Below are 27,870 nucleotides of genomic sequence, written 5' to 3'. Positions count from 1 at the left end.
TGTCAGAAGTGGGTTGACAGCATGCCCCAAGGTTGCCAGAGGAAGAGGGAAACCTGCCACCACAGCCTGCCCTGTCTGGCCACTGAGAGGCATTGGAGCAGCTTCCATTTGCTCTCACCATTCCTGGGCTCTCAGGGGTTGGACTGGGGACTCCAGAGACCCCCTGCAGCCCTTGAGAGTTCCAGGGTTAGGATTCTGAGCTCTCAGTACTGAAAGATGGCTTCTGGAGTCTAGTCAAATAGCGGCAGAACCTGTGCAGCTGGAGGTAACGTTATAAACTTCCATGTAAACTTCACAAAAGCTTAAAAAGGGATTTTAGCAGCAAAAGATCAGAAACAAGCATGACTTCTTGTTAGCAGCATTTTCTTGGATGGTCTCTATTTTGCTAGAGACAAACAGACTTGTTGCTTTAAGAGAGATTTCGTAACTCAGCAAAATCGAAAAAAAAAATTAAGACTGGCTAAGAAATCTGCCACATTAATTTTGTCTGTGTTGTTTGACATTTAAAAGACTGGTGGCCAGAAAAAGTTAAAGATTTACAGTAAAGGCAGATCCAGATAAAGAAAAACCTCTAAAGGTTTACACTACATTTAAAAATATATTTAGGCTTGTGAGAGAAAAAGTAACAGGAGCAAATATAGTAGCTGGGTGTGGTGGCACACACCTTTAATCCCAGCACCTCAAAAGCTGAGGCAGGCGAATCCACAGAGAAACCCTTCCTCAGGAAAAAAGAAACAAAAGGAAGTAAACATTGAATAATAGAAAAGCCACCGAAAGATAAAAAATACACAGACTCTGGATACTATATTCTATATTGTCTTTAATTGTTTGATTGCTGAGGAAAGAGTTACTTCTGCTAAAATACATTTGATTAAAAATGCTGCTAAATTAATCCAACTTATACATATTAAAAATGCTTTAACTTCAAAATTTAAGTCTAAGGACAGGCTACTTGGGAAAAAAGTTTTTACTTGTGTTTCCACAGAAAATGAAAAGCTGTGGATTCCTTCCAGATTAATATGGTTTGAACAAGCAAGAACCCTTGAAGCAGTGACCCATCTGATCCTACATTCAAAACATCTGAGACTATGCAGCCTTACAGACTACAAAAAACAAAAACTTGGTCAGATTTCTATGTTTTATCATGATACCCATGGTATAGACATCACCCTCAATCAGCAGGAAACAGTTTAGAATGAACAATGCCCAAATGACCAAATATTTTTTTAAATGTTTGTCTTCATTTAAATGGGGTTGGTTATAAATGATAATGAGCATAGTCAATCTCTTTTTAAAGAAAAAAAGGGAATAGGATATAGGAATGAATACTTTACATTGGTATGGATTTTCATTTATTGATACAATTTTAAGTCAATTTTGTGACATGTATATGTCTCCTCTTGTTTAGGTATTGTGTTTACACAGATCTTTTAAAGTGATATTCATAATTAAATACAGTTTATATAGTCACCTATGATAGTCAGAACTTTATAATTATGGTTAGTTAGGTCTTCTAAATATACAGAAATGTATTTGAGATGGAAAGGTATTCTTCAAACCTTTCAAAGACCTACAGAAATGTATTTAAATGGTTTAGGGTTTTTGTTGGCAGTGAGACACAACTGCTCCTGGCACACCAAATATGTCAGAAAGGTGAATGGGCATCAAAGAAACTTGTCATGGAGTTTGCTTTCAACATGGCAAGATTAGCCATTTGTGCAAGAAACTGCTCCTGCCTGGACTGTTTGTTGCTGTATAAACTGGACATGTAGGACCCACAAGAAAGTGACTTAAAACATACAAAACAAGACCTACTAAAGGGTTCCTGTTGAAATGGAGAAGTGTGCCAGGCACATTATGGCCTATAGGCTAAAGATGGATGCCCCAATGTTACAGAGCAACTTTGGGTGACTGTTCAGGTATCGAGATGTCTCTGTCAATTCTAGAGTTTATATATTATCCTTCTGTGGTCTTTGATAGAGTTGAAGACAGTTATGGTTATAGTTTTCTTCAGTTATTATAAAAGATAAGTTATCCTTCTTTTTATTTAGACAGAAAAGAGATGATGGGGAAAGTACTGTATGTTTATCTTATTGATTGTTGAATAAAGTACTGTTTGGCCAATGAGGCAGCAGGTTAGACGGGACTAGTAGTCCAAGAGGATTCTGGGAAATGTAGTAGAGAAGTGGTGATCCAGGCAAGAAGTGACATAGCAAGGAGACTCATATTTAAGCAAGGACAAACATGAAGTGTGCCCTTTTCCCCTCCACTCTTCCTCCAGTGGCACAATGTGATCCACCTGCAAGGGGGGATGCCAGTGGAAGGCATCCGATAAGATAAGTCTTATAAAATATATAGACTTATGATAATTAAAACTGAGATAACAGATGAGAATCCTAGTCATTGGCCAAGCAGCATTTGTACATGATATAAGTCTCTGTGCATTAATTTGGGACCTAACTTTTGCAGGCAGAACTCTGGTGGCTGGATTATATTACACATGTGGCTGTGAGGCTCAGGCAGATTTTGGTGAAAATATTTATCATAACACCTTTTCATAAACAAAGTAATGTATTTTAAGAAATGCAAAAATAACTGTGTGATCAAAAATTAATCTTCCATTTGATGATCTTTTATTTTCAAATTACCAATGTTACAGTGTATTGCATTAAAATATTTTATTTAATGATCTTATACACGATTGTACTAAGTAGTAAAGTATACCACATGTAAGTATGATAGAAATAAATAGTTCATTAAGACTAAGATATTAAATTGTACAATTTATGTCTGCATACTTACTGTATAATATATGCTTATACACTCATATATGTAATACATATGTTTACATATTATATACTACATATATACTTATATATAAATAATGAGTATATACATTTTATTACACGGACAAACATATGATATTTTGACCCAGCGGCAATATTTTTACCCAAACTTTCTACAGTGAGAAGACGAGCAGGCATACACATTATCTGGTCTTACTTCCAGTATTACATGTCTCAAGGGAAAACACAAGTAGATATGACTGATGGATATGGATATGGAAGAGAAAAAAAGCAATGCAATGGCCTGGAAAATTTCTAAAATGTAAATATTTTAGAGCAACTCTACTGAGAAAAACTGAGTCACCAATGTAGGCAGAGTGTACAGTGATTGCCACAACAAACTTATGATCTGTGTAGCACATGACATATGACTTGAAGTGGTGAATAAGATATGGAATTGTGCTCTAAACACAATGACTAATGAACAACATGATCAACATGTATTGAAAGATAATGAGTTGGTTAGAAGTTCTGTACCAGAAGTTATCAGAAAATTGATTGCAGTGGAGTTAGAGGAAAAAGAGTCATATAACAATAATTATAGCCAAGATAAGGAAGTTATATGATTAGCATATAGCAAGAAACACATATCATAGACATACAGAAAATTCTTTTTTGCTTTTTTGGTTAATGTATAATAAAGGATTATGAATAGCTATGACTATGTTATTTAATGATCAATCATATTTATTATGATAACACTGATTTATATTTTATAAATGTTGAATTAGGAATCCTTCCAGATATAAATCTAGTAGTACAATAAGAGAAACAAAGCATGTTTTTAAGTTAAACATACAGTATTTTCAAAGGTATTAAGTGTTTGTGAAAAAAAGAAAATAAAATGGCTCGTAAATAGTGGAAAGCAATTATATCATAGAACATTTAAGAAAATTCCCATCAGGATAATAATATTTTAATGATGTCCTGAAATGCAAAGAAAAAGGAGTTTGTGTATCAAACTACAGTATTATTCAGAATAATGACAAAGTAAGTGACCTTGACCTATTACTGACAGTGATAGGCAAGTAGAGCAGGGGCCTGCTCCATGTGTTTGGGGTAGGACCAACACTGAATAGAATCTGTAGTAGGTCTCAGAGAAATACCACACTCCAAGCCATGGTAGTTTCTGCACTTAAGACCAGGATTATTTTTCCCCTCTCTTACTCTGAATAAGCTCTGAAGTCTGTAGAGCATTTAATCTAGAGTAATGGAAAGATTCTTGCTTTCTGAACATGCAGTGTGTGTGTGTGTGTGTGTGTGTGTGTGTGTGTGTGTGTGTGTGTGTTTGTGTGTGTGTTGTCTGTAACAGCAATGATTGAAAAGGCAGGCCATCAATATGAGGTTATATTGGATAGTTTAGAGGGATGAAAGGGAAGGCAGATATTATGTAATATATTATAACATTTTTGTACATTTGGAAGCTGCAATTGATTTCCTCTTCCTTCCCCCACAACAGGCTTTTCATGTCTGATCTGGACTATTTAAGTTGTCTGTGCCTCTTGTTATGATCTTATTGTTATCTACAACAAACTCTTTCCTCCACCATATCTAGGAACAATCTTACCATTCCTTTCCTTTTTTACCTATTTTCTTTATTTTAAGTTTTAAATTAATTTTACATGCCAACCAAAATTCCTCCTCCTTTTCCTCCTCTTTCTCACAACAGCTTCTGGATGAATGCTCTATGAAGGCATTTAAGGTTGCCTCTCCACTATTGCTTAGGTTCTTAACTGGGGTTATCCTTATGGATCCATGGACATTTACATAATGCCAGATCTTTCTTTAAACCTATAATTGCCCCCTCCATTAAGGCAACTCCTCTCCAGGTCTTTCACTTGTTTGGTTAGAGTTACCACATGAAATTTTACACCATTTGTGGCTACTGTAAATGGAGCTCATGTCACATAGAGGGATACTCCCTCAGCCTATATACATAGGGGAGAGCCAAGGCCTTATCACAAAGGATATGAGAGACTCTGAAGATGCCCCTATTGAAGACCTCACTCTCCCTGGGGAGTAAAAATGGTATGGGATAGGTATAATATTAGTGGGGGGCAGGGGAGGAGGAGAGGGAGAGGGAACTGGGATTGAAATGTAAAACATTCTTGTTTCTAATTGAAATAAAAATGCAGGAAAATAAAAAAAGGTGATGTGTCTCCAATTTCTTTCTTGGACAGTCCATCTTTCATTTATAGGAAGGAAATTGATATTATGAGTTAATCTTGTATCCTGCCATATAACTGTAGGTGTTTATCAGATGTAGAATATTTTCAGGAACTTCTGTATTACTGTATCATCTGCAAATAATGAAAGTTTGATTTCTTCCTTTCAAATTTGAATTCCCTTGATATTCCTTTGTTTTCTTATTGCTTTTGCTAGAATTTCAAATGCTTCATTAATAGTTATGAAGCGAGTGGAAAACCTTCTCTTGTTCCTGATTTTAATGTAATCTCTTGTTGTTTCCTTCCATTTAATTTGTTGTAGGTTGTTGGCTTGCTGTATATGGCCTAAAATATGTTTATGTATGTTTTTTGTATCCTGATCTCTTCAAGATCTTTATCATGAAGGGGTATTGAATTATTTTGAAGGATTTTTTAGCATCTAATTAATTTTTTTCTTTCAGTTTATATAGAGGATTACGTTAACAGATAATCCTATACTAAACCATTTTTGCATCTCTGGGGTGAAGCCTACTTGCTCATGGTAGGTGAGGTTTTGATGTGCTTTTTGATTCATTTTAACAGTATTTTGCTGAGTATTTTTGCATTAAAATCTTGAGTGAGATTGGTCTCTAATTATCTTTCGGGTGTTTCTGTGTGGTTTGGGTATCAGGCTAACTGTAGCCTCGTAGATAGTATTTAGCAATGCTTCTACTCTTTCTATTCAGTGGAACAATTTGAGGAGTATTTTGGAATTCTGATAGAATCTGCACTGAAAACATCTGACCCTGGGTTTTTATTTTTTGCAGGAATTTTAGTGACTGCTTCAATTTCACTAGGGGTTATAGGTATCTTAAAATTGTTTGTATGGTCTTGATTTAATTTTGTGTATAATCTCTATTAAAAAAAGTTGTCCATTTCTTTTAGACTTTCAAATTTTGTGGAGTACAGGTTTTTGGAGTATGATCTAATGATTCTCTGATTTCCTCAGGGTACAATGTTATATCCCCATTTTTATTTCTTATTTTGTTTGGATATTCTCTCTGTGTCTCATGCTTCATTTGGTTAAAGGTTTGCCTATCTTGTTGATTTTTTTTCAAAGAACCAATCTTTGTGATTCTTTGTAATTTATGGATTTCAGTCCTCAATTTTATTATTTCCTGGCATCTATTCCTCAGTGGTTTAATTTTTTTCTTTTTGTTATAGGGCTTTCAGGGGTGCTGCTTAGTTGCCAGTGTGATGTTTCTCCAAATACTTTAAATAAGTACCTTGTGGTAGGAACTTTTCTCTTAGTACTGCTTTCATAATGTCCCATAAATTTTGGTATGTTGTGCCTTCCTTTGCTTTGAATTCTAGGACGTCTATAATTTCTTTATTTCCTCTTTGACCTAGAGGTGATACAGTTGAGAATTATTAATTTTCCATGAGGTTAAGGTATTCTGTAATTTGCTTTGTTGTTGTACTTTAAGTTTACATCATTATCTGATAAGATACAGGGGCTTATTCTAATTTTTTCTATCTGTTGAGATTTGTGAATGAGTATGTGGTCAGTTTTAGGAAAGGTACCACAAGGTGATGAGAATAAGGTATGTTCTTTGTGTTTGGTGCAATGTTCTATAGATATCTGTTAAGCACATTTGAATCACATGCTTTAATTCCTTTATTTCTTTCTTAGATTTATCTCTGGCAAACCCATCCATTAGTCAGAGTAGGGTGTTGGTTGACGTTTCCCACTATAGCAGTGTGGGAGTTCATATGGGATTTAATGTTTAGTTTTGTTTCTCATACAAATGTGTGTATCCTTGTATTCTATGCATAAATATTCTGAATTAAGACTTCATTTTGATGGATGGTTTCCAGGGATGAATATTAAATGTCCTTTTCCATATCTTTTCATGAATTTTAGTTTAAAGTCCATTTTGTTAGCTGTGAAGATGGCTGCACCAGCTTTTTTCTTAGGTACCTTTTATTGGAAAATTATTTCCCAGCCCTCTACTCTGAGATAATATCTGCCTTTGAAGTTGAGATATGTTTCTTATATGCAAAAGAAGAAAGGCTCCTGTTTTCATATCCATTCTGTTAACTTGTATCTTTTCACTGGTGAACTGATTCTATTGGCTTTATGGTATACTAATGACAACTGATTGTTAATTCTTATTTCTTTGTCTTGTATGATATGGCAGAAGTGTGTGTGTGTGTGTGTGTGTGTGTGTGTGTGTGTGTGTGTTTTCCTTCCTTGGAATTTGGTGCTGTCAAATTATCTGTTGCCTGTGGTTTTGTGGATGTAGCTCAATTCCTGTGGTTGGAGTTTTTCTTGTAGTACTTTTCTGTACAGTAAGTTTTGTGGAGAGATATTTTTTTAAATATGGTTTTGTCATGGAATATCTTGTTTTCTCTGTCTATGGTGAATAAAATTAGGCTGGAATAGTAGTCTGAGCAGCAGTCTGTACTCTCATATTGTTTTCATAATATTGTCCAGAACCTTCTGGCTTTCAAAATCTACATTCAGTAATCAGGTTTTATTCTAATAGGCCCATCTTTATGTTACCTGGCCTTACTCCTTTGTAGCTCTTAATATTCTTTCCTTTTTCTATATGCTTAATGTTTTGATTATTATGTGACACGGGAAATTTATTTTTTGGTTGAGTATATTTGGTGTTCTTTAAGCATCTTATACCTTAATAGTATGTTTGGGAAATTTTCTTGTATGATTTCATTGAATATGTTTTCTGTGACTTTAAATGTAGATTATTTTCACTCATTTCTTTAATGAATTTTTGTTTAAATTAAAAACTATCTTATTTTATATACCAATCCAAGTTGCCTTTCCCTTCCATCCTCCCATTTGCTTCACTATCCTCTCAGTAGGGGTGTGGCCTCCCATTGGGGAACATCAACCTGTCTTATTTAAGGCAGGACCTAGCCCCTCCCCATTAGTCTAGGCTGAGAGTGTATCCTTCCATAGCGAATGTGCTCTGAAAGCCCATTAATGTACTAGGGATAAATATTGGTTCGACTGTCAGAGGTTCAAGACTATCCAGGGTTCCCAAATGACACCCACAATTCAGGGTCCTGGTTCAGTCTTATTCAGGTTCTTCAGCTGTCAGACTGCTAGTGTCTGTGAGTTCACACTTCCTCAGGTCAACAATTTTTGTGGGTTTCACCAGCAGAGTCTTGAACCCTTTGCTCTCACTCCTCCCTCTCTGCAACTGGATTCCAGAAGTAGTACTCCATTATGTAAATGTACCACAGTTTCTTTTTCCACTCTTTAGTTGAGGAGCATCAAGGTTGCTTCCAGGTTCTAGCTATTACAAATAATGCTGATATGAACATACTTGAACAGATGTCCATGTGGTATGAATAAGCATCCTTTGGGCATATGCCTAAGAGTTGACTTGTTGGATCTTCAGATATTCTGATTCTCATTTTCCTGAGAAATTGCCATGCTGATTACCAAAATGGCTGTATCCTTTACATTCCCACCAGAAATGGAGCAGTGATTCCCCTTTCTGCACATCCTATCCTGCATAAACTGTCATTGGTGTTTTTGATTTTAGTCATTCTGACAGATGTCTACTCATTCTTATTTCCCCAATAATATTAGTTTTGTTTTTTCATGGTGTCCCAGGTTTTCTAGATAGTTTGCCTTATGATTTCTTTGGATTTAAAGTTTTCTTGAACATTGAACCTATTTCCTCCATCATATCATTAATGACTGAAATATTTCTTCAATTCTGTTGATTGTGCTTCCATCTGTAGTTTCTATTAATTTACCCAGATTTTCCTTTTACAGAATTCTCTTGTTTATGTTTTGTTTATTGCCTCTATTTTAATTTTCACTTCTTGAATTGTTTAATTCATTTATTTTTTCTTGACTTCTTTTATTTATATTTTTGTAATTAATATTTTAGTTAAAATTAGGAACAGGCTTGCTTCACATGTCAAACCCTTCTCCTTCCCATCGTCCCAACCTCCCACCTGCCCTCCACCCACTCTCCACTCTCCAGGCAGGGTAGGATCCTTGATGGGGCTCCCCAAAGTCCACCACATCATCCTGGCCTGGGCCTAGGCCCTCCTCCATGTGTCCAGGCCAAGAAGGCATCCCTTCACATGGAATGGGCTCTCAAATTCCCTTCTTACACCAGGGAAAAATACTAATCCACTACCAGGGGCCCCCTAGAGGACTCCTCATTGACATCCATGTTCAGGGGTCTGATTCAATCTTGTGCTGGCCTCCCAGACAGCAGTCAGGGGTCCATGTGCTTCCCTTTGTTCAGGTCAGCTGATTCTGTGGGTTTCTCTAGTGTGGTAAACCCCTTTGATCTTCATTCCTCCCTCTCTGCAACTAGGTTCCAGAGTTCAGTTCAGTGTATATCTGTGGATATTTGCCTCTGCTTCCATCAGCCACAGGATGAGGGCTCTAGGATGGCATAAAAAGTAGTCATCAGTCTCATTATAGGGGGAAGGAATTTAGATTATCCTCTCCACCATTGCCTAGATTGTGTCAGTTCATGTCATCCTTGCAGATCTCTGAAAATATGCCTAGTGTCAGATCTTTCCTCAGACCTACAATAGCTTGCTCTGATATGGTATCTGTCATCGTGCTCTTCTCTATTCTTCACCCAATTCGATATTTCTGATTCTCCATTTCCTCATCTCCCCTCCTCTTCTCCTCCTCTCATTCTGGTAGCTCCCTGTCCGCTAACTTCATGCTCACAATTAGCTCATGATTTCTGACCCCTTCCCTTTCTCTTGGGTCCATACATTTTTCTCTTAGAGTCCTTCTTATTTCCTAGTTTCTTTGGTGAAGAGGATTGTAGGCTGGTAATAATTTTTCTCTAGGTATAAAATTCATATATGAGCCAGTACATACAATGTTTGTCTTTGTGTGACTGGGTTACTTCACTCAGGATGGTTTCTTCTAGTTCCATGCATTTGCCTGCAAATTTCAAGATTGTGTTGCTTTTTTCTGCTTCGCAGTACTCCATTGTAAAAATGTGCCACATTTTCTCTATCCATTCTTGAGTTGAGGGGCATCTAGGTTGCTTCCAGTTTCTGGCTATTGCAAAGAATTCTGCTATGAACACGGTTGAACATATGTCCTTGTTGTATGAACATGCACTATTTGGATATATACCCAAGAGAGGAATGGCTGGATCTTGAGGTAGACTGATTCCCATTTTTCTGAGCAACCACCATACTGATTTCCAGAGTGGTCTTACAAGTTTGCACTCCAACCAGCAATGGAGGAGTGTTCGTTCCTTTTTCTCCACATCCTCTCCAGCATAGATTGTCATTGGTATTTTTGATTTTAGCCATTCTGACAGGTGTGAGGTGGTATCTCGGAGTTGTTTTGAGTTGCATTTCTCTGATGGCCAAGGATTTTGAGCAATTTCTTCGGTGTCTTTCAGCCATTTCAGATTCCTCTGTTGAGAATTCTCTATTTAGCTATGCACCCCACATTTTAAGTTCATTGTTTGGTGTTTGGTGTTTAGCTTCTTGAGTTCATTGTATATTTTGGAAATTAGCCCTCTGTCAGATGTTGGATTGGTGAAGGTCTTTTCCCATTCTGTGGGCTCTCATTTTGTCTTACTGACTGTGTCCTTTGCTATACAGAAGCTTCTCAGTTTCAGGAGGTTCCATTTATGAATTGTAGATCTCAATATCTGTGCTACTGGTGTAATTTTCAGGAAGCAGTCTCCTGTGCCAATTCATTCAAGGGTATCTCCCACTTTCTCTACTAGAAGAATCAGTGTGGCTGGATTTATATTGAGATCTTTGATCCATTTGCACTTGTGTTCTGGTTAACATCAGGGTTTTCAATTCAATTCCATTGGTCTATCTGTCTATTTTTGTGCCAATACCAAGCTGTTTTCAGAACTATGGCTCTATAAAAGAAATTGAAGTCAGGGATAGTGATGCTTCCAGAAGATTTTTTATTGTACAGTGTTGTTATGGCTATCCTGGGTTTTTTGTTTTTCCATATAAAGTTGACGATTGTTCTTTCTAGGTCTGTGAAGAACTGTGTGGAAATTTTCATGGGGATTGCATTGACTCTATAGATTGTTTTTGGCAAGATTGCCATTTTTACCATGTTGATTCTACCTCTCCAAAAGCATGGGAGATCTTTCCATTTTATGGTATCTTATTTAATTTCTTTATTTAAAGTCTCAAAGTTCTTACTGTACAGGTCTTTCACTTTTTTAGTTAGTGTTACCCCCAGATATTTTATGTTGCTTGTGGATATTGTGAAAGGTGATGTTTCTCTGATTTCTTTCTCATTGCATTTATCATCTGTATATAGTAGGGTTACTGATTTTCTGATGTAATTTTATATCCTGCTACTTTGCTGAAGGTGTTTATCAGCTGTAAGAGTTACCTGGTAGAGGTTTTCAGGTCACTTATGTAGATGATTATATCATCTGCAAATTGTGAAAGTTTGAATTCTTCTTTTCCAATTTGTATCCCTTTGATCTCCTTTACTTGTCTTATTGCTCTAGGTAGAGCTTCAAGTACAATATTGAAGAGATATGGAGACAGTGGACAGCTTTGTCTTGTTCCTGATTTTAAATGAATATCTTTGAGTTTCTCTTCATTTAGTTTGATGTTGGCTGGTGGTTTGCTGTATATTGTTTTTATCATTGTTAGATATGTTCTTTTTATTCCTATGCTCTCCAACATCGTTATCATGAAGGCATGTTGGATATTGACAAAGGTTTTTTCAGCATCTATTGAGATGATCATGTGGTTTTTCTTTCTTAATTTCATGATATGGTGGATTACATTGATGGATTTTCATATGTTGAACCATCCTTGCATCCCTGGGATGAAGCCTCCTTGATCATAGTGGATGATTTTTCTGATGTGTTCTTGGATTGGATTCGCCAATATTTGGTTGAGTATTTATGCACTGAAATTCGTGAGGGATATTGGTCTGTAGTTCACTTTTTTAGTTGTATCTTTGTGTGGCTTGGGGATCAAAGTAATTGCAGCTTGATAAAAAGTGATTTACAGTGTCCCTTCTTCTTCTAATGGGGGAAAATTTAAGGAGTACTGGTATTAGCTCTTTTTGGATTTCTGGTAGAATTCTGCAGTGAAGCCATCTGGACCTGGGATTTTTTTTGGTTGGGAGGCTTTTGATAATTGCTTCTATTTTAGTAGGGGTTATAGGTCAATTTAAACTTCTTATCTGTTCTTGGTTTAATTTCCATAAGTGATATCTATCCAGAAAATTGTCCATTTCCTTTAGATTTTCCAATTTTGTGGAGTACAGGTTTTCAAAGTATGACCTGATGATTCCATGGATTTCTTCATTGTCCATTGTTATATCCCCCTTTTCGTTTCTGATTTTGTTAATTAGCATGCTCTCTCTCTCTGCTTTTTGGTTAGTTTGGATAGAGGATTGTCTATCTTTTTGATCTTCTCTAAGAAGCAACTCTTTGCTTCATTGATTCATTGTAATGTTTTCCTAGTTTCTACTTTATTAATTTCAGCCTTCAGTTTGGTTATTTCCTGGTGTCTACTCGTCTGTGGTGAGTTTGCTTCTTTTTGTTCTAAAGCTTTCAGTTGTTCTGTGAATACTCTAGTGTGACTATTCACCTGTTTCTTCATGTGGGCACTTGGTTCTATGAAGTTTCCTCTTAGCACTACTTTCAGAGTGTCCATTAAGTTTGGGTATGTTGTGTCTGCATTCTCATTTATTCTAGGAGGACTTTAATTTCACTCTTTCTTTCTTCCTTGACCCAGGAAGGTGCAATTGTGTGTTATTCAATTTCCATGAGTTTGTAAGTTTTCTGCCATTTGTATTATTGTTGAATTCTAATCTTAATGTGTGGTGTTCTGATAAGATACAGTGGGTTATTTCAATGTTTTTTATCTGTGGAGTTTTGCTATGTTGCCAAGTATATGTTCAATTTTAGGGAAGGTTCCATGTGGCACTGAGAACAAGTTATATTCTTTTTTGTTTTGATGGAATTTTCTATCGATATCTGTAAAAGCCAGTTGGGTCATTAATTCTGTTAGATCCTTTGTTTCTTTGTTAATTTTCTGTCTGGTGCTCCTGTCAAGTGGTGAAAGAGGTGTGTTGAAGTCTCCTACTATAAATGTGTGTGATTTTAAGTGTGGTTTGAGCTTTAGTAATGTTTCTTTTACAAATGTGGGAGCCTTCATATTTGGGGCATAGATGTTTAGGAATGAGACTTCATCTTGATGGACTTTTCCTGTGATGAGTATGTAATGCCCTGCTTCATCTCTTTTGATTGATTTTAGTTTGAAGTCTAATTTGTTAGATATTAGGATTGCTACACCAGTTTGTTTCTTGTGTCCATTTAATTGTAAAATATTTTCCCAACCCTTTACTCTGAGTTAACCCCTGTCTCTGGATTTGATGTGTATTTCTTGTATACAGCAGAAGAATGGATTCTGTCTTCATATCCATTCTGTAACCTGTATCTTTTTATAAGCTGGTTAAGACAATTGACATTGAGGGATATTAATATCCATTGATTGTTCGTTTTTGTTTGTTTTGGATTTGTTGGTGGTGGTGTGGATTTTGCTCTCCTGTTTCTTTTCCTGTTTGTTCATGTTGGATTATCTATTACCTATTTTTTTGTGAGTGTAGTTATCTTTTTTGGGTTGGAGTTTTCCCTCTAGGACTTTCTGTAGTACTGGATTTGTGGATATGTATTGTTTAAATCTGGTTGTCATGGAATATCTTGGTTTCTGCATCTATAGTGAATAAAAGCTTTGCTGGGTACAGTAGTCTGGGTTGTCATCCATGTTCCCTTAGTCTTTGTTGGACATCTATCCAGGACCTTCTGGCTTTCAAATGTTCCATTGAGAAGTCATGTGTGATTCTGATAGGTCTGCCTTTATATGTTTCTTGGCCTTTTTCCTTTGCTGCTCTTAATATTTTCTTTTTATTCTTTAAGTTTGGTGTTTTGATCATTATGTGGTGAGGGGAGTTCTTTTTGTGATCCAATCTATTTGGTTTTCTGTAAGCTTCTTGCACTTTCATAGGCATATCCTTCTGTAGGTTGGGGAACTTTTCTTCTATGATTCTGTTGAATATGTTTTCTGTACCTTTGAGCTGTATTTCTTCACCTTCTTCTATACCTATTATTCTTTGTTTCAGCCTTTTCAAGGTGTCCCATATTTCCTGGATATTATGTGTTAGAGATTTGTTGGACTTGAGATTTTCCTTGGTTGATGACTGTACATCCTCTAGCGAGTCTTCAACAACTGAGTTTTTCTCTTCCATCTCTTGTATTCTGTTGTTTATACTCACACCCTTAAATCCTGATCATTTATCCAGCCTTTGTATTTCCAGTATTCCCTCATTCTTTGTTTTCTTTATTGTTTGTATTTCAGCTTTCATGCCTTGAACTGTTTACAATGCTTCCTTCACTTGTTTGTTTGTTTTTTCTTTAGAATCTTTAAGAGAATTACTTATTTCTTGATTTTTTGTTTGTTTTTTTCTTCTATTTCTTCAAGAGATTTTCTTGTTTCCTCTTTAAGGGTCTTAAACATCTTCATGGAGTAGATTTTTAGGTCTGTATCTCCTTCTTCCTCTGTGTTGTGCTTTTCAGATCTTGCTGGTCTAGAATCTCTTGATTCTGATGGTATCATATTGGTCTTTCTGTTGAGTGTGTTCTTATTTTGCCTTTTTCTCATCTCTTCTTCCAGTGGGTGCATGTTGGGTCTTTGTATCTCCTCTTGTCACCTGTTGGTGTGTGTAGGCCAAGACTTCAATGTCTGCAGATATGCATGGTCTTGCCTCTCCTGTGGTAATCTCCTCACTCAGGAGAGTTTGGGGCTGCAGTGGGGTAAGAGAGAGTGAGGTATTTCAAGACTATAGGAGGTCCTTCCTTTCTGAGTGGGACTACTCTCTGCAGCTGCAGGCCCAGAGAAATCCCGTGGTGATGGGACCTTCGGCAGGAGTAGGGCTCAGGTGAAATTAGGGAGGCAGAGGTGGAAGGAATATTTCCAGACTCATGGAGGTCCTACCTGTCTGGGCTGGTCCACTCTATGCAGGAGGGTTGACTCTCTGCTGCCACAGGCCCAGAGAGATCCTGGGTGATGGTGACCTTGGGCAAGGGTAGGGCTCAGGAGACATCAGGGATTTCTTGACTTTTTTATCCTTCTTTTTGTGATTTATAGATTTCTTCCAAATTTTGTCTTTTATATTTCTTGATTTTTTTAAACAACATTTTGTTTCCTTTTTATGGGACTCTGCCAACTTTAGAGTGTATTTTAAGGTTTTTTTTTTTTTTTCGTGCTTCATTGGTGTTGAGATGTTCAGGTCTTCCTGTTGTAGAAGCACTAGATTATGTTCATGCCAAATTGCTCTTTATGTTGATGAATGTAGTTTTACACTGCTGTGTACCCATCTCTTCCTCAAATTGATACAGATGGAGCCATACCTCTTGAAGCCTCTGGTGAATGGATACTGGGGCTCTTCCTCCAATTCATACAGGTGGTTCCTGTGTATCTGGGGGTCCATTTTATCATTGTTGATAGTTAGCTGCTGGGAGGATCACAACTTCCATGGGTTTGGGTGGTGGGGTGGGACTTGTAGGTTGCAGAGTCCAATGGGTGGCATGCTTGGGGTTGATGGAGTGTCCTCTGTGCATGAGTCTTACCTTCTGACATGATGCTGAGGCTTTTCCACCAATCATGGCAGGTGGTGCCTGTGTCTCAGGGTCCTACTGATGTCTCATTGGATGATGGACTGGATGGCAGAGCAGGGGAGAGGATGATGGATTCTGTTTGATTGTGGCTCAGGGTGGGACTTGTATGTTGCACAGTCCAAAGAGAAGCATGGTGGGGTTGTTGAGCTGTATCCCCACAGGAGGGGCTTTATTTCTCATTTTCATTCTCTTTTATTAAATTTCCAAAAAATGTATACTCATTCATATGTATTTGACATATTTACATTGTATAAACTCTTGGCAAAGAGGGACTTAACAATATTTCTCATTAACTAAATTTAAAACAAACCTGGAATAAGTGGCTTACAGGAAGATCAACAGATGTTCATCCTTATTTGAATTTTTGAACTCTTCACACATTGATTTTATATTTGTGGAAATTCAACTCATTTAATTTGAGGGATTGAAATGAGAATGATCTCCAATAGCACATCTATTGGATCTCAGTTGGTAGACTGTTTGGTTGGATCTCAGTTGGTAGACTGAAAATATTAAGAAGTATTGTATAACATGAATAGAAAATCTCAGAGACAGATATTAAGGATTAAGGTGATGATTGGAAAAGCAGCCAATCCAGCAGACAGCTCTTACCTCTATCAAGGCTGGGTTGATCCTTTCTTTAAATACATCTAGAGAATAATTTCCTGTCTGAGACTCTGCTCCTGTCTTATATAACTCTCTAGTTCTGGGATTAAAGTTGTGTGCCACCACTGCCCTGATTCTATGGCTATCTAATATGACTTCTGGAATTAAAGGTGTGTATCACACTGCTTTGCTTCTATGTCTTGGTTTCCTTTGCATTCTATCTCCAGGCGAGCTATATTACATCATAAATAATATCCATCACAATTATATTGAGGATAGGGTCACTCTTTAATTATAAAATGTTTTACAAGCTCATTAATAAATAGCAATTATGAGACAACTTTGAGAGTAAAATTTGATCCATGCTCAAATTTATTGACAAGATCAAGTACACAAAGATTATTTCACTCTAAGTATTATTTAAATCATAAGTAGATCTATATAATGGTTGAAATTAGAGTTATTCTTTGTATCAAATTAAACCATGTAAAAGATGCTTTATTCTTTAAAGTACATTAAATGCTGTCAATTAATCATATATACTGCATTTTATATAAATTTTAACTATGTTAATATGAAAATAGACCAGTATATAATATAATTATGTATTTAGTAATAAACTTCTATGTCTAACAGAAAGAAGAGATCAAAGAGACATTCAAACAACTGTTTATCATCCATTCTTATTCTGCTTAATTGTAGTACACCCCTGAAACTTAATATCACTATTGATAAAATATAAGTAGTGACAGAATTTATTCCAAAAGAGCATTTTGAAGATTAGCTAAAATAATATATACCAGTGCCTAAATCATATGGAAGTCCATATTGAAAGTGTATATTTTCAAATTCTGCATGTTTATAGAATTAATCTTTATCACAGAATCAAAAGATAATTATAGATAGGAAGTCCAATAAACCATGTAAGGGGAATTAAGGCAGAGTTATACCCAGAGAGCAAATAGAATATTAGAAACACACTATGAAAATTGGCTATAATGTGGGTTTATCCCTAATGCTTGTTTTCTAAACCCATGAATATTTTATATTTAAATTTTAAATCTTATAATTCATTACTGAAAACACCATCAATTTTAAAGAGCTCAATAGACTCAGATAAATATAATAGCTTAGATAACTAATCACCTCTAAGTAGAAGTACATTTTTAGATTCATTTTCACACTGAAATACATGAGTCCCATTGTTAAATTTTAAGAAAAAATATTGGGAGCGTGTTAGTGTTCATTTCTTAATATTTTTAAAATATCAGAATAAATTATATCTTGTTGCAAACCCTCTATGAAGCAAATGTAAGTGCATCTATATTTTATGTAACTGATCTGTTTTATTTGTTTCTAGGATGAACAATATTCTTTGGATAGTTTTAATTAAACACATTGGAACATGCATATACAATCATTGGTTTCATCTTTTGAAGCTTTCCATTTCTAACGGGTGTCATTTTTTTAAATGAAATTGTGTTTGCCATACAATTTATGTACTTGCTCTCAAATGCTTTATCTGTGAGCTCTAATCTCCAAATATGTAGCTCAAGCTGGCCTCAAAGTTCTGATCCTCCTGCCTCTGCCTCATTCAGCAAGTCTCACAAGCATGAACAATCAGTCCCAATCTTCCCCACTTCATTTTAAAGTATTGACTGTGGGGCTTTACAATTCTGTTAAATGACAGAGCCTTTAAAAGCCATTTCAAAAGCTTTTTTACTACCCTTTTTTCCTTGTGGGTTGTAAAAAAATGTTTATCATGTTTTTTGCTACAGTGACTTTAGGACAAATTAACTAAAAGTCCTAAACTCAAAAAAAAAAATTGTACATGCCATCAAGGTAAGTGTAAGCTTCATGATTTCTGATAAATTTTTTTCTTCCCCCTCCACCTACCCTCCCAAACCCTATCCCTCAAGCTCATTTGACCACCCACTCTGAGTCCAATCAGGAGATCTCCTCTATTTCCTTTTCCTAGGAAGATCCAAGGTCCCCCTTTAGGACTTCCTTGTTACCTAGCCTCTCCGGGACTGTAGATTGTAGCATGGTTATCCTTTGCTTTAGACTTAATATCAAATTATTACCAAGTACATACCACATTTGCCTTCTTGGGTCTGAGTTATCTCACTCAGGATTTTTTTTTCCCAGTTCCATCTATTTGCCTTCAAATTTCCTGATGCCTTTGTTTTTAACAGCTGAGCCATATCCCACTATGTAAATATACCACATTTTCTTAATCCGTTCTTCATTTGAGTGACATCCAGGTTGTTCCCAGATTCTGGCTCTTACAAACAAGATGCTATGAACATAGTTGAGCAAGTGTCCTTGCGTTATGATTGAGTATGCTTTGGGTATATGCCCAGGAGTGGTATAGTTGGATCTTGAGGTAGATATATACCCAATTTTCTGAGAAAACTCCATATTGGCTTCCATTGTCATTGTACAGGTTTGCACTCCCACTAGCAGAGGATAAACATTCCCTTTGCTACACATCCTCTCCAGCATGAGCTGTCACTTGTGTTTTTGATCTTAGCCATTCGATTTCTGATAAATCTTGCTTTACTCTGACAAATAAAACAAAACTATATGATCAGTAACAAACTGGAACACAATTTATGTGAATTTAATCAGAGAAAGGTTTCTTGGTGAGGATACAATAAAATTATAGAGATGCACAAATCACTTTAAAAGGCTAGCCCAAGTGAGCCTGCAAATGAATGGTTACACTTATATATTTACACCTAGCCAAGTGTCTGAGATCAGAAAATTTGCAAGTAGCATGATATGGGTTAAGAATACTACAATTCCTTACCTCATTAATGTAAAAAAGGCATAAAGTATTTTAAAATAAAATTAATGCCTTGCAATCATGTGATAACCACATTTATTACCATAAACATAGGTTCAATAAAACTTTTCTTTCTATCACATACTTAAGACATATTATTTAACTAGAAACAATTTATTTAGAAAATGTAAGTCAATATGGATGTATATTATATATATTGCTTCAGTATCATAAAAATTTTATCTGTTCCCATGTGCAAAGTTAACTGGTCTTTAAAATATATCCTATCCATTTGGATCTTTCATCTTACTATCAAGTGAAATTTTATTTGAAACACTGTTACAATCATTTTGATGATGATTTGATTAAACTAGAAAATAATAGTTACTATAGTTAACTTACTTTAATTTCCAGAATTAATCATAATCCCACTGTGTGATCATGACTGTTTTATCTATTTTTTAATATAATGACCAAGTTTATGTCTTCTCATGAAACAATTAATTGAGAACTGAGTTGATTGTATGAGCATTTCTTCATAGTTTTATGATTTGTGCTACAGAGTGACACATAAATTGAAATAATTTTCCTATCATCTGTTTTTGTCAAATCATACATTAGCTTTAAGCTTTAAATTCATCATTTCTGAAAATCCACCTCACAACTAATTAGTTTAGGAAAATCTAATGACCTTAAAAATGTTTATAAACAGAAAGTCAATATCATCATGACTGCATCTGCAAATCATAAGGACTGGCTTTCAGATGAATAATGAGAACAAATAATGAAGTATGGGACAAATACAGGACTAGTGCAATAGTTCCAATGATGTTATTAAAGTAATTTTAAGAAACAGTACATGAAATAATAGCTTGAGCATTTTGAAATTTAAATAATAACAACTTTCTTTTTATGTTTCCAGATAATTCAGACCATCAGTGCAATAGACAGAGATGAGTCAATAGAAGATCACCATTTTTATTTTAATCACTTTGTGGAAGACAGGAACAACTCAAGTTTTATACTAATAGACAATAAAGGTAACCCCTCCAATCAAATATCTTTTATACAAGTGGATATGGGGAACTGATCATTTATTGTTGGTGCAATACTGAAAAATATAACAAATGAGCAATGGCCAAAATTGAAAATAATGCAAAATCAATTTTAATGACACTGATTCTGTTGTTGCTCAAATTTCCTCAAACTAGAAGCACATTCAGAAGTCATGAGTCAAAGGACTAGAGATATAATTGCTTTGTCTAGCATATGTAAGACCAAGTACTTCATTTACAGCACCTTGATGTAAATTTAAAATGGAAAGCTATCCTTTATCAGTGATACTAGAAAATGTTACAGGCTCTCAAATATAACTATGGTGGTGACATCACTAATATTTTGCCATACTGGATTCTATCAATTATCAATGTAAAGACAAATAGGTAGTAATCTATATTTAAGTTACAATGAGATTACCTTGACTTAATAATGAATACCTATCAACAACAATTAGGTTACATAAACTTAGTGTTTAAGTATGTTTCTTTGCAATCCAAAGATTTTATTAATTGAAGAATAAATATCGTGAAGTTAGGATTTTAGAATTTCTGTGTGATGATATATACTATTTATGATTTAATAAAGCTTGCCTGAGAGTTCATGGTGCAAAGCCAGGCATAAGAGTTAGCTATAGAAACTAGGCAGTGATAGTACACACCTTTAGTCACAGTACTCAGGATTGAGGATTAGACAAATCTCTTCGAGTTCAAGGTCACACTTATTACATGAATAAGTATTTTCATCCAGTCCTAAAATAAACAGCTCACACAAAAGTGATCTCAGCACCTGGAATCACACACCTTAATCCCAGCACTAGGGAGCTGGAGACAGGAGTTATATGGCTGGGCACAGAAAGGAATAAAGGATAGGAGGAGACAGGAACTGAGAGCTTTTTGCCTCTGAGGATTCATAGACAAAGGATTGCCATTTAACCTGGGTAGAAGTAAAATCTAATGGCTTGGCTGCTTTGATTCTCTGATCTCAACATGAACCTTGAAAACCCACTAAGTATCTATGGGTCTGTTTTTATGCTTTTGTGCTGCATTTCTGTTCCTTCTATCTAAAGAAGATAACTAATAAAAATTTTTAATTTAGCTTTTTCAGTAACCTTAAAGATATTTTTGCCATATATATATATATATATATATATATATATATTTAAATTTTGATTCTTACCTAAAAGTTATGAATTACATACAGTCTCATAGTGAAATGAGGATTTTATCTTGTACCTCTCACTTTGGTTTTATGGATACAAATACTATTTATGGTAATGGGAACGTGCCCTGGTTTGTTTCTGTTGCTGTGTTATAACACTGGCTAAAATCCTCTTGGAAAGGAATCAGTTTAATTGCCTTGCAGTCCATTTTGGTGGGATTCAGATAAGGAGCTTGAAGTAGAAAACAAAGAGGCTTACTAGCATGCTTTTCTCTTATTTGCTTAGTTCTCTTTCTTAGAAAGAGTAGTCCCATTTGCCTAAGGCTGGTTTAGAATCTTGGTCCCTCGAATATCTACTTCCAACCAAGAAAATGTCTCACAGATATGCCCACAGGTCAAGCTAATTGAAGCATTCCCTGATTGAGGTTCAATTTTCTCCATTATATCAACTAGTAAACGAAGATTATCTGTCACAGAGGGATACTCAATGTCAAAACAAATGCAGAACAGATACAAAAGCCTAGAAAGGTAAAAGTCAAAAATTTGTTGGAAGAAAATCATGAAAATATCAATCTAAGTATTTTAGATTTGAAGAAAATATTCACAGAAATGGAAGTAATGTTTGTTACGTTCATTTATGCTTTGAAGTATCTTTGAAATATTCACCAATTTCTGCAGTATTGTTATTTTGATGTATGAATTGGGATGACAAGTAATAAAGGTATGTCTGGAATTTATACGAAGTACAACTTGGTAAAGTCACAGTAAAATGAATATTCTAATATAATTTGTCTCCAAAATTGAATTATGTCTTTTTCTAATTAGGATGTGCACTATTTAAGGGTACATAGCTTTGAAGTTAGATTACTGAATGTCTTACACATATCCAGTATTATGAAATTAATTTGTTCTGAATGAATGTTGAGCAAAATTAATGGAAATAAAGTTGAGCTCATCATATGTCTAATGCTAAATAGCCCCTACTAGTACTGATGCATGAGTACAGAAATATTTTCTTGTGTTTTCACTATGTATCTTCTATATTTCTCAGGATGCATTGGGACTGATTCAAATAATTCTTCTTATTATATAATTCACTTTCAGAGTATTTGAAAATGATTTGTGACTAGATATTTTAATATATTTTAAATATTTTCACAGATATGGTTATATTGGTATGTCTTTGCTCTTAGTATTCATTTTGATCCTATCTGATTTATATTGTTGAATAAAAAATATGAACATGCATTTTCTTTTGTAGATAACACAGCTGTAATTTTGACCAATAGAACTGGTTTTAGCCTTAAAGAAGAACCTGTCTTCTCCATTATCATCTTTATTGCTGACAATGGAATCCCATCTCTTACAAGCACAAATACCCTTACTATACAAGTCTGTGACTGTGGAGAAAGTGGAAGCACAGAGACTTGTACTAGCAAGGGACTTCTTTTTATCATGGGATTCAAAACAGAACTAGTAATTGCCATCCTTGTATGCATTATGGTAATACTTGGTAAGTCATTTTTGAAGGTTACAAATTTTTATTTGCAAAAGGAAAACTAGAAATATTTGAATGAAGTGGTTATAAAATATTCTTATACATGTTTATTTTCTCTAAACATATTGAAGTTTAAAACCAAATACACTTGGCTTTTAATTCTTTGTATTTGCTTTGCAATTTGATACTTCTCATATCTTATAAAATGTGTGGTGATATTTATGATTTGTTAAAGACTGACTGAGAATTCAAAAAACAAATTTATTTGGAAGCCATGAAGCCAGGCACCTACCTTTAATTCCAGCAAACAGAACCTAGTAGGTGGTGGTACATACCTTAAATTCTACATTTCAGGATTAAGAGGTAGAGTGGTCTCTTTGAGTCCAAGGCCACCCAGATCTATAGAAGATTGATTCAGTACTAAAGAGAAATAGCTCACTCAAACATGATCTCAAGACCTGGGAACACATGCACTTAATCCCAAAATTAGGGAGTTATATAAGACAGGAGTAAGGTATCCATCATTCATTCTCTAGCCACAATGAGAACAGGAAAGCCCCATCCCTTTTATAGACAAAACATTTCTAGTAGCTTTACTGCTTTGCTTCCCTGAAATTCAGGTTGAACCCAGTATCAATCTGTGGGTCTTTTCTTTAACATGCAACAATTGGCAACCAACTATAAATTATGAATTTGTGAAAAAAACTGCTTTGATGCCACCAGCCCAGTTCCAAGCCTGTGTCCCTTCCTGACAAATTAGGTTTTCTTCTATATTCTCCTCAAATCCTTGATTAAGTGTGGAACTTCAACTTTCACCAAACTCAGGAAATTTTCAGGCTTTTTATACAGTCCTTCTCCTCTGTCTGAAACTGTCAGCACAAGGCCACAAGGTAGTTCTCCAATTCAGACATGCTATACCTCACTGTTCACTGACATGATTGGCAGATTTGGTAAGTTTACTGGGAATTCTTTTTTTTTAACTTTAGAAGCACTCTTATTTATATATCAATCACCCCATCTCATTGCTCTTCCATCATCCTATGCTCCCCACTGATGCCCCCAACCCACCCTACCCCCAAGGATACTGAGGCCCTCCACAGAGGACCATCAAAGTCCATAGCATCATTTGGGGGAGGGCCTAGGCCGTCTTTCTTGTATCAGAGATGCAATAGTAAACCTCCATAGTGAATGGGCTCTCAAAGTCCATTAGTGCTCTAAGGATAAACACTGGCTCCACTGTTAGAGGTCATATAGACTGCCCACATCTTCTATCTGGGACCTACATTCAAGGGGCTTGGTTCAGTCCAATGCTGGTTCCCCAGCTTTATGACTAGGGTCTCCCTGCATTCACTAGGTCATTGGCTTATTTGTTCATCCCTCCTCCCTCTCTGCAACTGGATTCTAGGAGTAATGCTCAGTGTTAAGCTGTGGGTGATTGCTTCTGCCTCAACCAGCTACTGAATGAAGGCTGTAAGAATGGCAACCAAGGTAGTCATCAATCTCATTATAGGGGAAGAGGCAGCTTCTCCACCATGTCCTAGATTCTTTATTGGGGTCATCCCTGGGGTCCCCCAATTTTCTTCTGTGCCAGTCCTATCTCTAAATCTATACTGGCTTACACTATCAGGGCATCTCCTTTCTTGCCCTCTTTATTCCACCCCTGTATCAGTTCTGTTCTTTCCTGTTCTCCTCCCCCATGGCCTTCTCTGCCTCACCTCTTCCTACCTCCTTTCTCTCTCCCCCATACTCCTAATTTGCTCAGGGGTTCTTGTCCCACTCCCTTCTTCAGGGTACCATATGTTGTCCTCTTGGGGTTCTCCTTATTTCCTAGTTTCTCTGGCAATATGGATTTTAGGCTGATAGTCCTTTGCTGTATGTCTAATATCCATATATGAGTGAGTACACACCATGCTTTTCTTTCTGTGATTAGTTTACCTCACTCAGGATGTTTTCTTCCAGTTCTATCCATTTACCTGTGAATTTAAAGATTTCATTTTTTTTTCCTATGAGTAACACAACTTTGTGTAAATGTACCACATTTTCTCCATCCATTCTTCAATTGAGGGGCAAGTAGTTTGCCTCCAGGTTCTGGCTGTTACAAACAACACTGCAATGAACATAGTCTTTGAACATATGTCTTTGTTGTATGAATTGCATTATTTGGGTATAAAGCCAAGAAAAGAATTGCTGGATCTTGAAGTAGGCTGATTGGCATTTCCCTGAGAAACTTCCATAATAATTTCCAAAGTGGTCATGCAAGTTTCCACTCACACCAGCAATGGAGGAGTATCCCTTTTTCTCCACATCTTCTCTAGCATAGAATGTCATTGGTGTTTTTGATTTTAGCCATTCTGACACATATAAGATGGTATCTCAGAATTGTTTTGACAAGCATTTCCATGATGTTTAAGGATGTTGAGCACTTTCTGAAGTGTCTTTCAGCCATTTTAGATTCCTCTTTAGAGAATTCTCTATTTAGTTCTGCACTCCACTTTTTAATTTCATTTTTTGGTGTTTTGGTGACTAGCTTCTGGAGTACATCATATATTTTAGAAATCAGCATTCTATCAGATGTGGGGTTGGTGAAGATCTTTTCCCATTTTGTGGGCTGCTATTTTTTCTTGTTGACTGTGTCCTTTGCCTTAGAAAAGCTTTTTTGTTTCAGGAGTTTCCATTTCTTAATTGTCGATTTCAATGTCTTTGTTAAGCATGTTTTTTTCAGGAAGTGGTATCCTGTACCAATTCATTCAAGGGTATGCCTCACTATCTCTTCTAAGAGGTTCAATGTGGCTAGATTCATGTTGAGGTCTTTGATCCTTTTGTACTTAACTTTTGTGCATTGTGATAGATATAGATCTATCTGTAATCTTCTACATTTCCTCATCCAGTGGACAACACCATTTGTTGAAGATGATTTCATTTTCCATTGTAAAACTTCTGTTTGTTTGTCAAAAATAATGCATTTTTAGGTATGTGGGTTAATATCAATGCTTTCAGATCTTTTCCATTTGTCTACCAGTCTACTTTTGTGCCAATAGCAAACTGTTTTCAGGACTATAGCTCTATAATAGAGCTTGAAGTCAGGATGGTGATGCCCCCAGATGCTGCTATATTGTACAGGCTTTTATTTTGGCTATTCTGTTATTTGTTTCCATATAAAGTTGAATATTATTCCTTCAAGGTCTATAAAGAATTTTGTTGGGATTTTGATGGGAATTGCATTGAATCTGTAGACTGCTTTTTGGCAAAATTGCCATTTTTACTATGTTGATCCTATCTATCCAAGAGCATGGGGGATCTTTCCATTTACTTGTATCTTCTTTAATTTCTTTCTTTAAAGACTCATTGTTCTTGCTATACAGGTCTTTCACTTGTTTGATTAGCATTTCTCTGTGACTTTGGAGGCTGTCCTGGAACTAGCTCTTGTAGACCAAGCTGGTCTCGAAGTCACAGAGATCTGCCTGCCTCTGCCTCCCGAATGCTGGGATAAAGCCATCACTGCCTGGCTATCCCTGTCCCGCGCCCGCTCTGTATTCCTCGCCAGCAAGAAATACACGCAGGACACTCGGATCCTTCTGCAGACAAGCTTTAATGCATTTTACCAGAGTGGAGACTGAACAGAGACTGAGCAGAGACACTGAACTAAGAAAACCATCCCTTATAAAAGGCTGACCAGCCGCCTGGGACGTATTACCCTATGAATGGCTTCAGCTCCTCAGGCAAAAATGAGCCACGGGATAGGCAGAGATCAAAGGAATGGAAATTACCCAGCGCCTGTGAAGTAATTCACACCTTGGTGTCTTCAGGCAACATTATAATGCAGGAACCGGCTTCCTACATATCCCAAATAATTTTATATTGCTTTTGACTATTATAAATGATGATGATTCTCTAATTTCTTTTTCAGCCCCTTAATTGTCTCTATATAGTAGGGCTACTATCTTTTTGAGTTAATCTCATATGCTGCCCCTTTGCTGAAGGTGTTTATCAGCTGTAGGTGTACCCTGATGAGTTTTAAAGGTCACTTATGTAAACTATAATATTATCTACAAATAGTGAAAATCTGACTTCTTCCTTTACAATTTGTATTTCATTGATTGATCTCCTTTTGTTGTCTTATTACTCTAGCTATCACTTCAAGTACAATATTTGACAGATGGCAGATAGAGTGTACAGCCATATCTTGTTCCTGCTTTCAGAGGAATGGAGTTGAGTTTCTTTCCATTAAGTTTGATATTGTCTAGTGGTTTACTGTATACTGTGTTTATTATGTTTAGGTATGTTCCTGTTATTTCTGATCTCTCCAAAACCATTATCATGAAGGGATGTTGGATTTCATCAAAGGCTTTTTCAGCAACTAGTGAGATGATCATATGATTTTCTTTTTTAGTTTGTTTATATGGTAAATTACATTGAAAGATTTTCATATGTTGAACCATGCCTGAATCCCTGGGATGAAGCCTACTTGAACAAGGTGGATGATTTTTCTGACCTGATGATTATCTTGATTTTCTCAGTGTGTTGTTATATCCCCATTTTCCTTTCTTATTTTGTTAATTAGCATGCTTCTCTCTGCCTTTTGGTTAGTCTGGATAAAGATTTGTCTATCTTGTTGATTTTCTCAAAGATGCAACTCTTTGTTACCTTGAATCTTTTTATTGTTTTCTTAGTTTCTACTTTATTGTTTTCATCCCTCAATTTGATTAATTCCTGGTGTCTACTCCTCCTTGGGTGAGTTTGTTTCTTTTTGTTCTAGAGCTTTCAGTTGCACTGTTAATTTAATTCTCTAGTGTACTATTCTCCAGTTTCTTCATGTGGGCCCTTAGTGCTATGGACTTTCCTCTTAACACTGCTTTCAATGTGTCCCATAAGTTTAGGTATATTGTGTCTATATTCTCATTAAATTCTAGGAAGTCTTTAATTTCTTTTTTTATTTCTTTCTTAACCGAAAAATTGTGCAATTACACATTGTTCAATTTCACTGAGTTGTAGGGATTCTGCAATTTAAAAGCCACAAAAAGGGCCCAGTAACATAAAAAGTCAGACCTATTTAAATTATACCCAA

At 35.9% G+C, this 27,870-nt stretch overlaps 1 protein-coding gene across 1 annotated transcript in view; it reads left to right on the top strand.

Annotated features, from left to right (window-relative positions):
• Cdh19 (cadherin 19) overlaps window positions 1-27,870 on the top strand; it is an 86,794-nt gene that overhangs the window by 50,000 nt on the left and 8,924 nt on the right. Inside the window, exons 9-10 of the mRNA XM_027418129.2 lie at window positions 20,013-20,130; window positions 22,569-22,820. Of these exons, the coding sequence (XP_027273930.2) occupies window positions 20,013-20,130; window positions 22,569-22,820 (370 nt within the window). The remainder of the gene's footprint in view (window positions 1-20,012; window positions 20,131-22,568; window positions 22,821-27,870) is intronic.

Source organism: Cricetulus griseus, chromosome 5, assembly GCF_003668045.3.
Source record: "Cricetulus griseus strain 17A/GY chromosome 5, alternate assembly CriGri-PICRH-1.0, whole genome shotgun sequence".
Taxonomy (NCBI): Eukaryota; Metazoa; Chordata; class Mammalia; order Rodentia; family Cricetidae; genus Cricetulus; species Cricetulus griseus.
The sequence above is the reverse complement of the archived record's forward strand: the minus strand, read 5'-3'. Positions and strand labels throughout refer to the sequence as shown.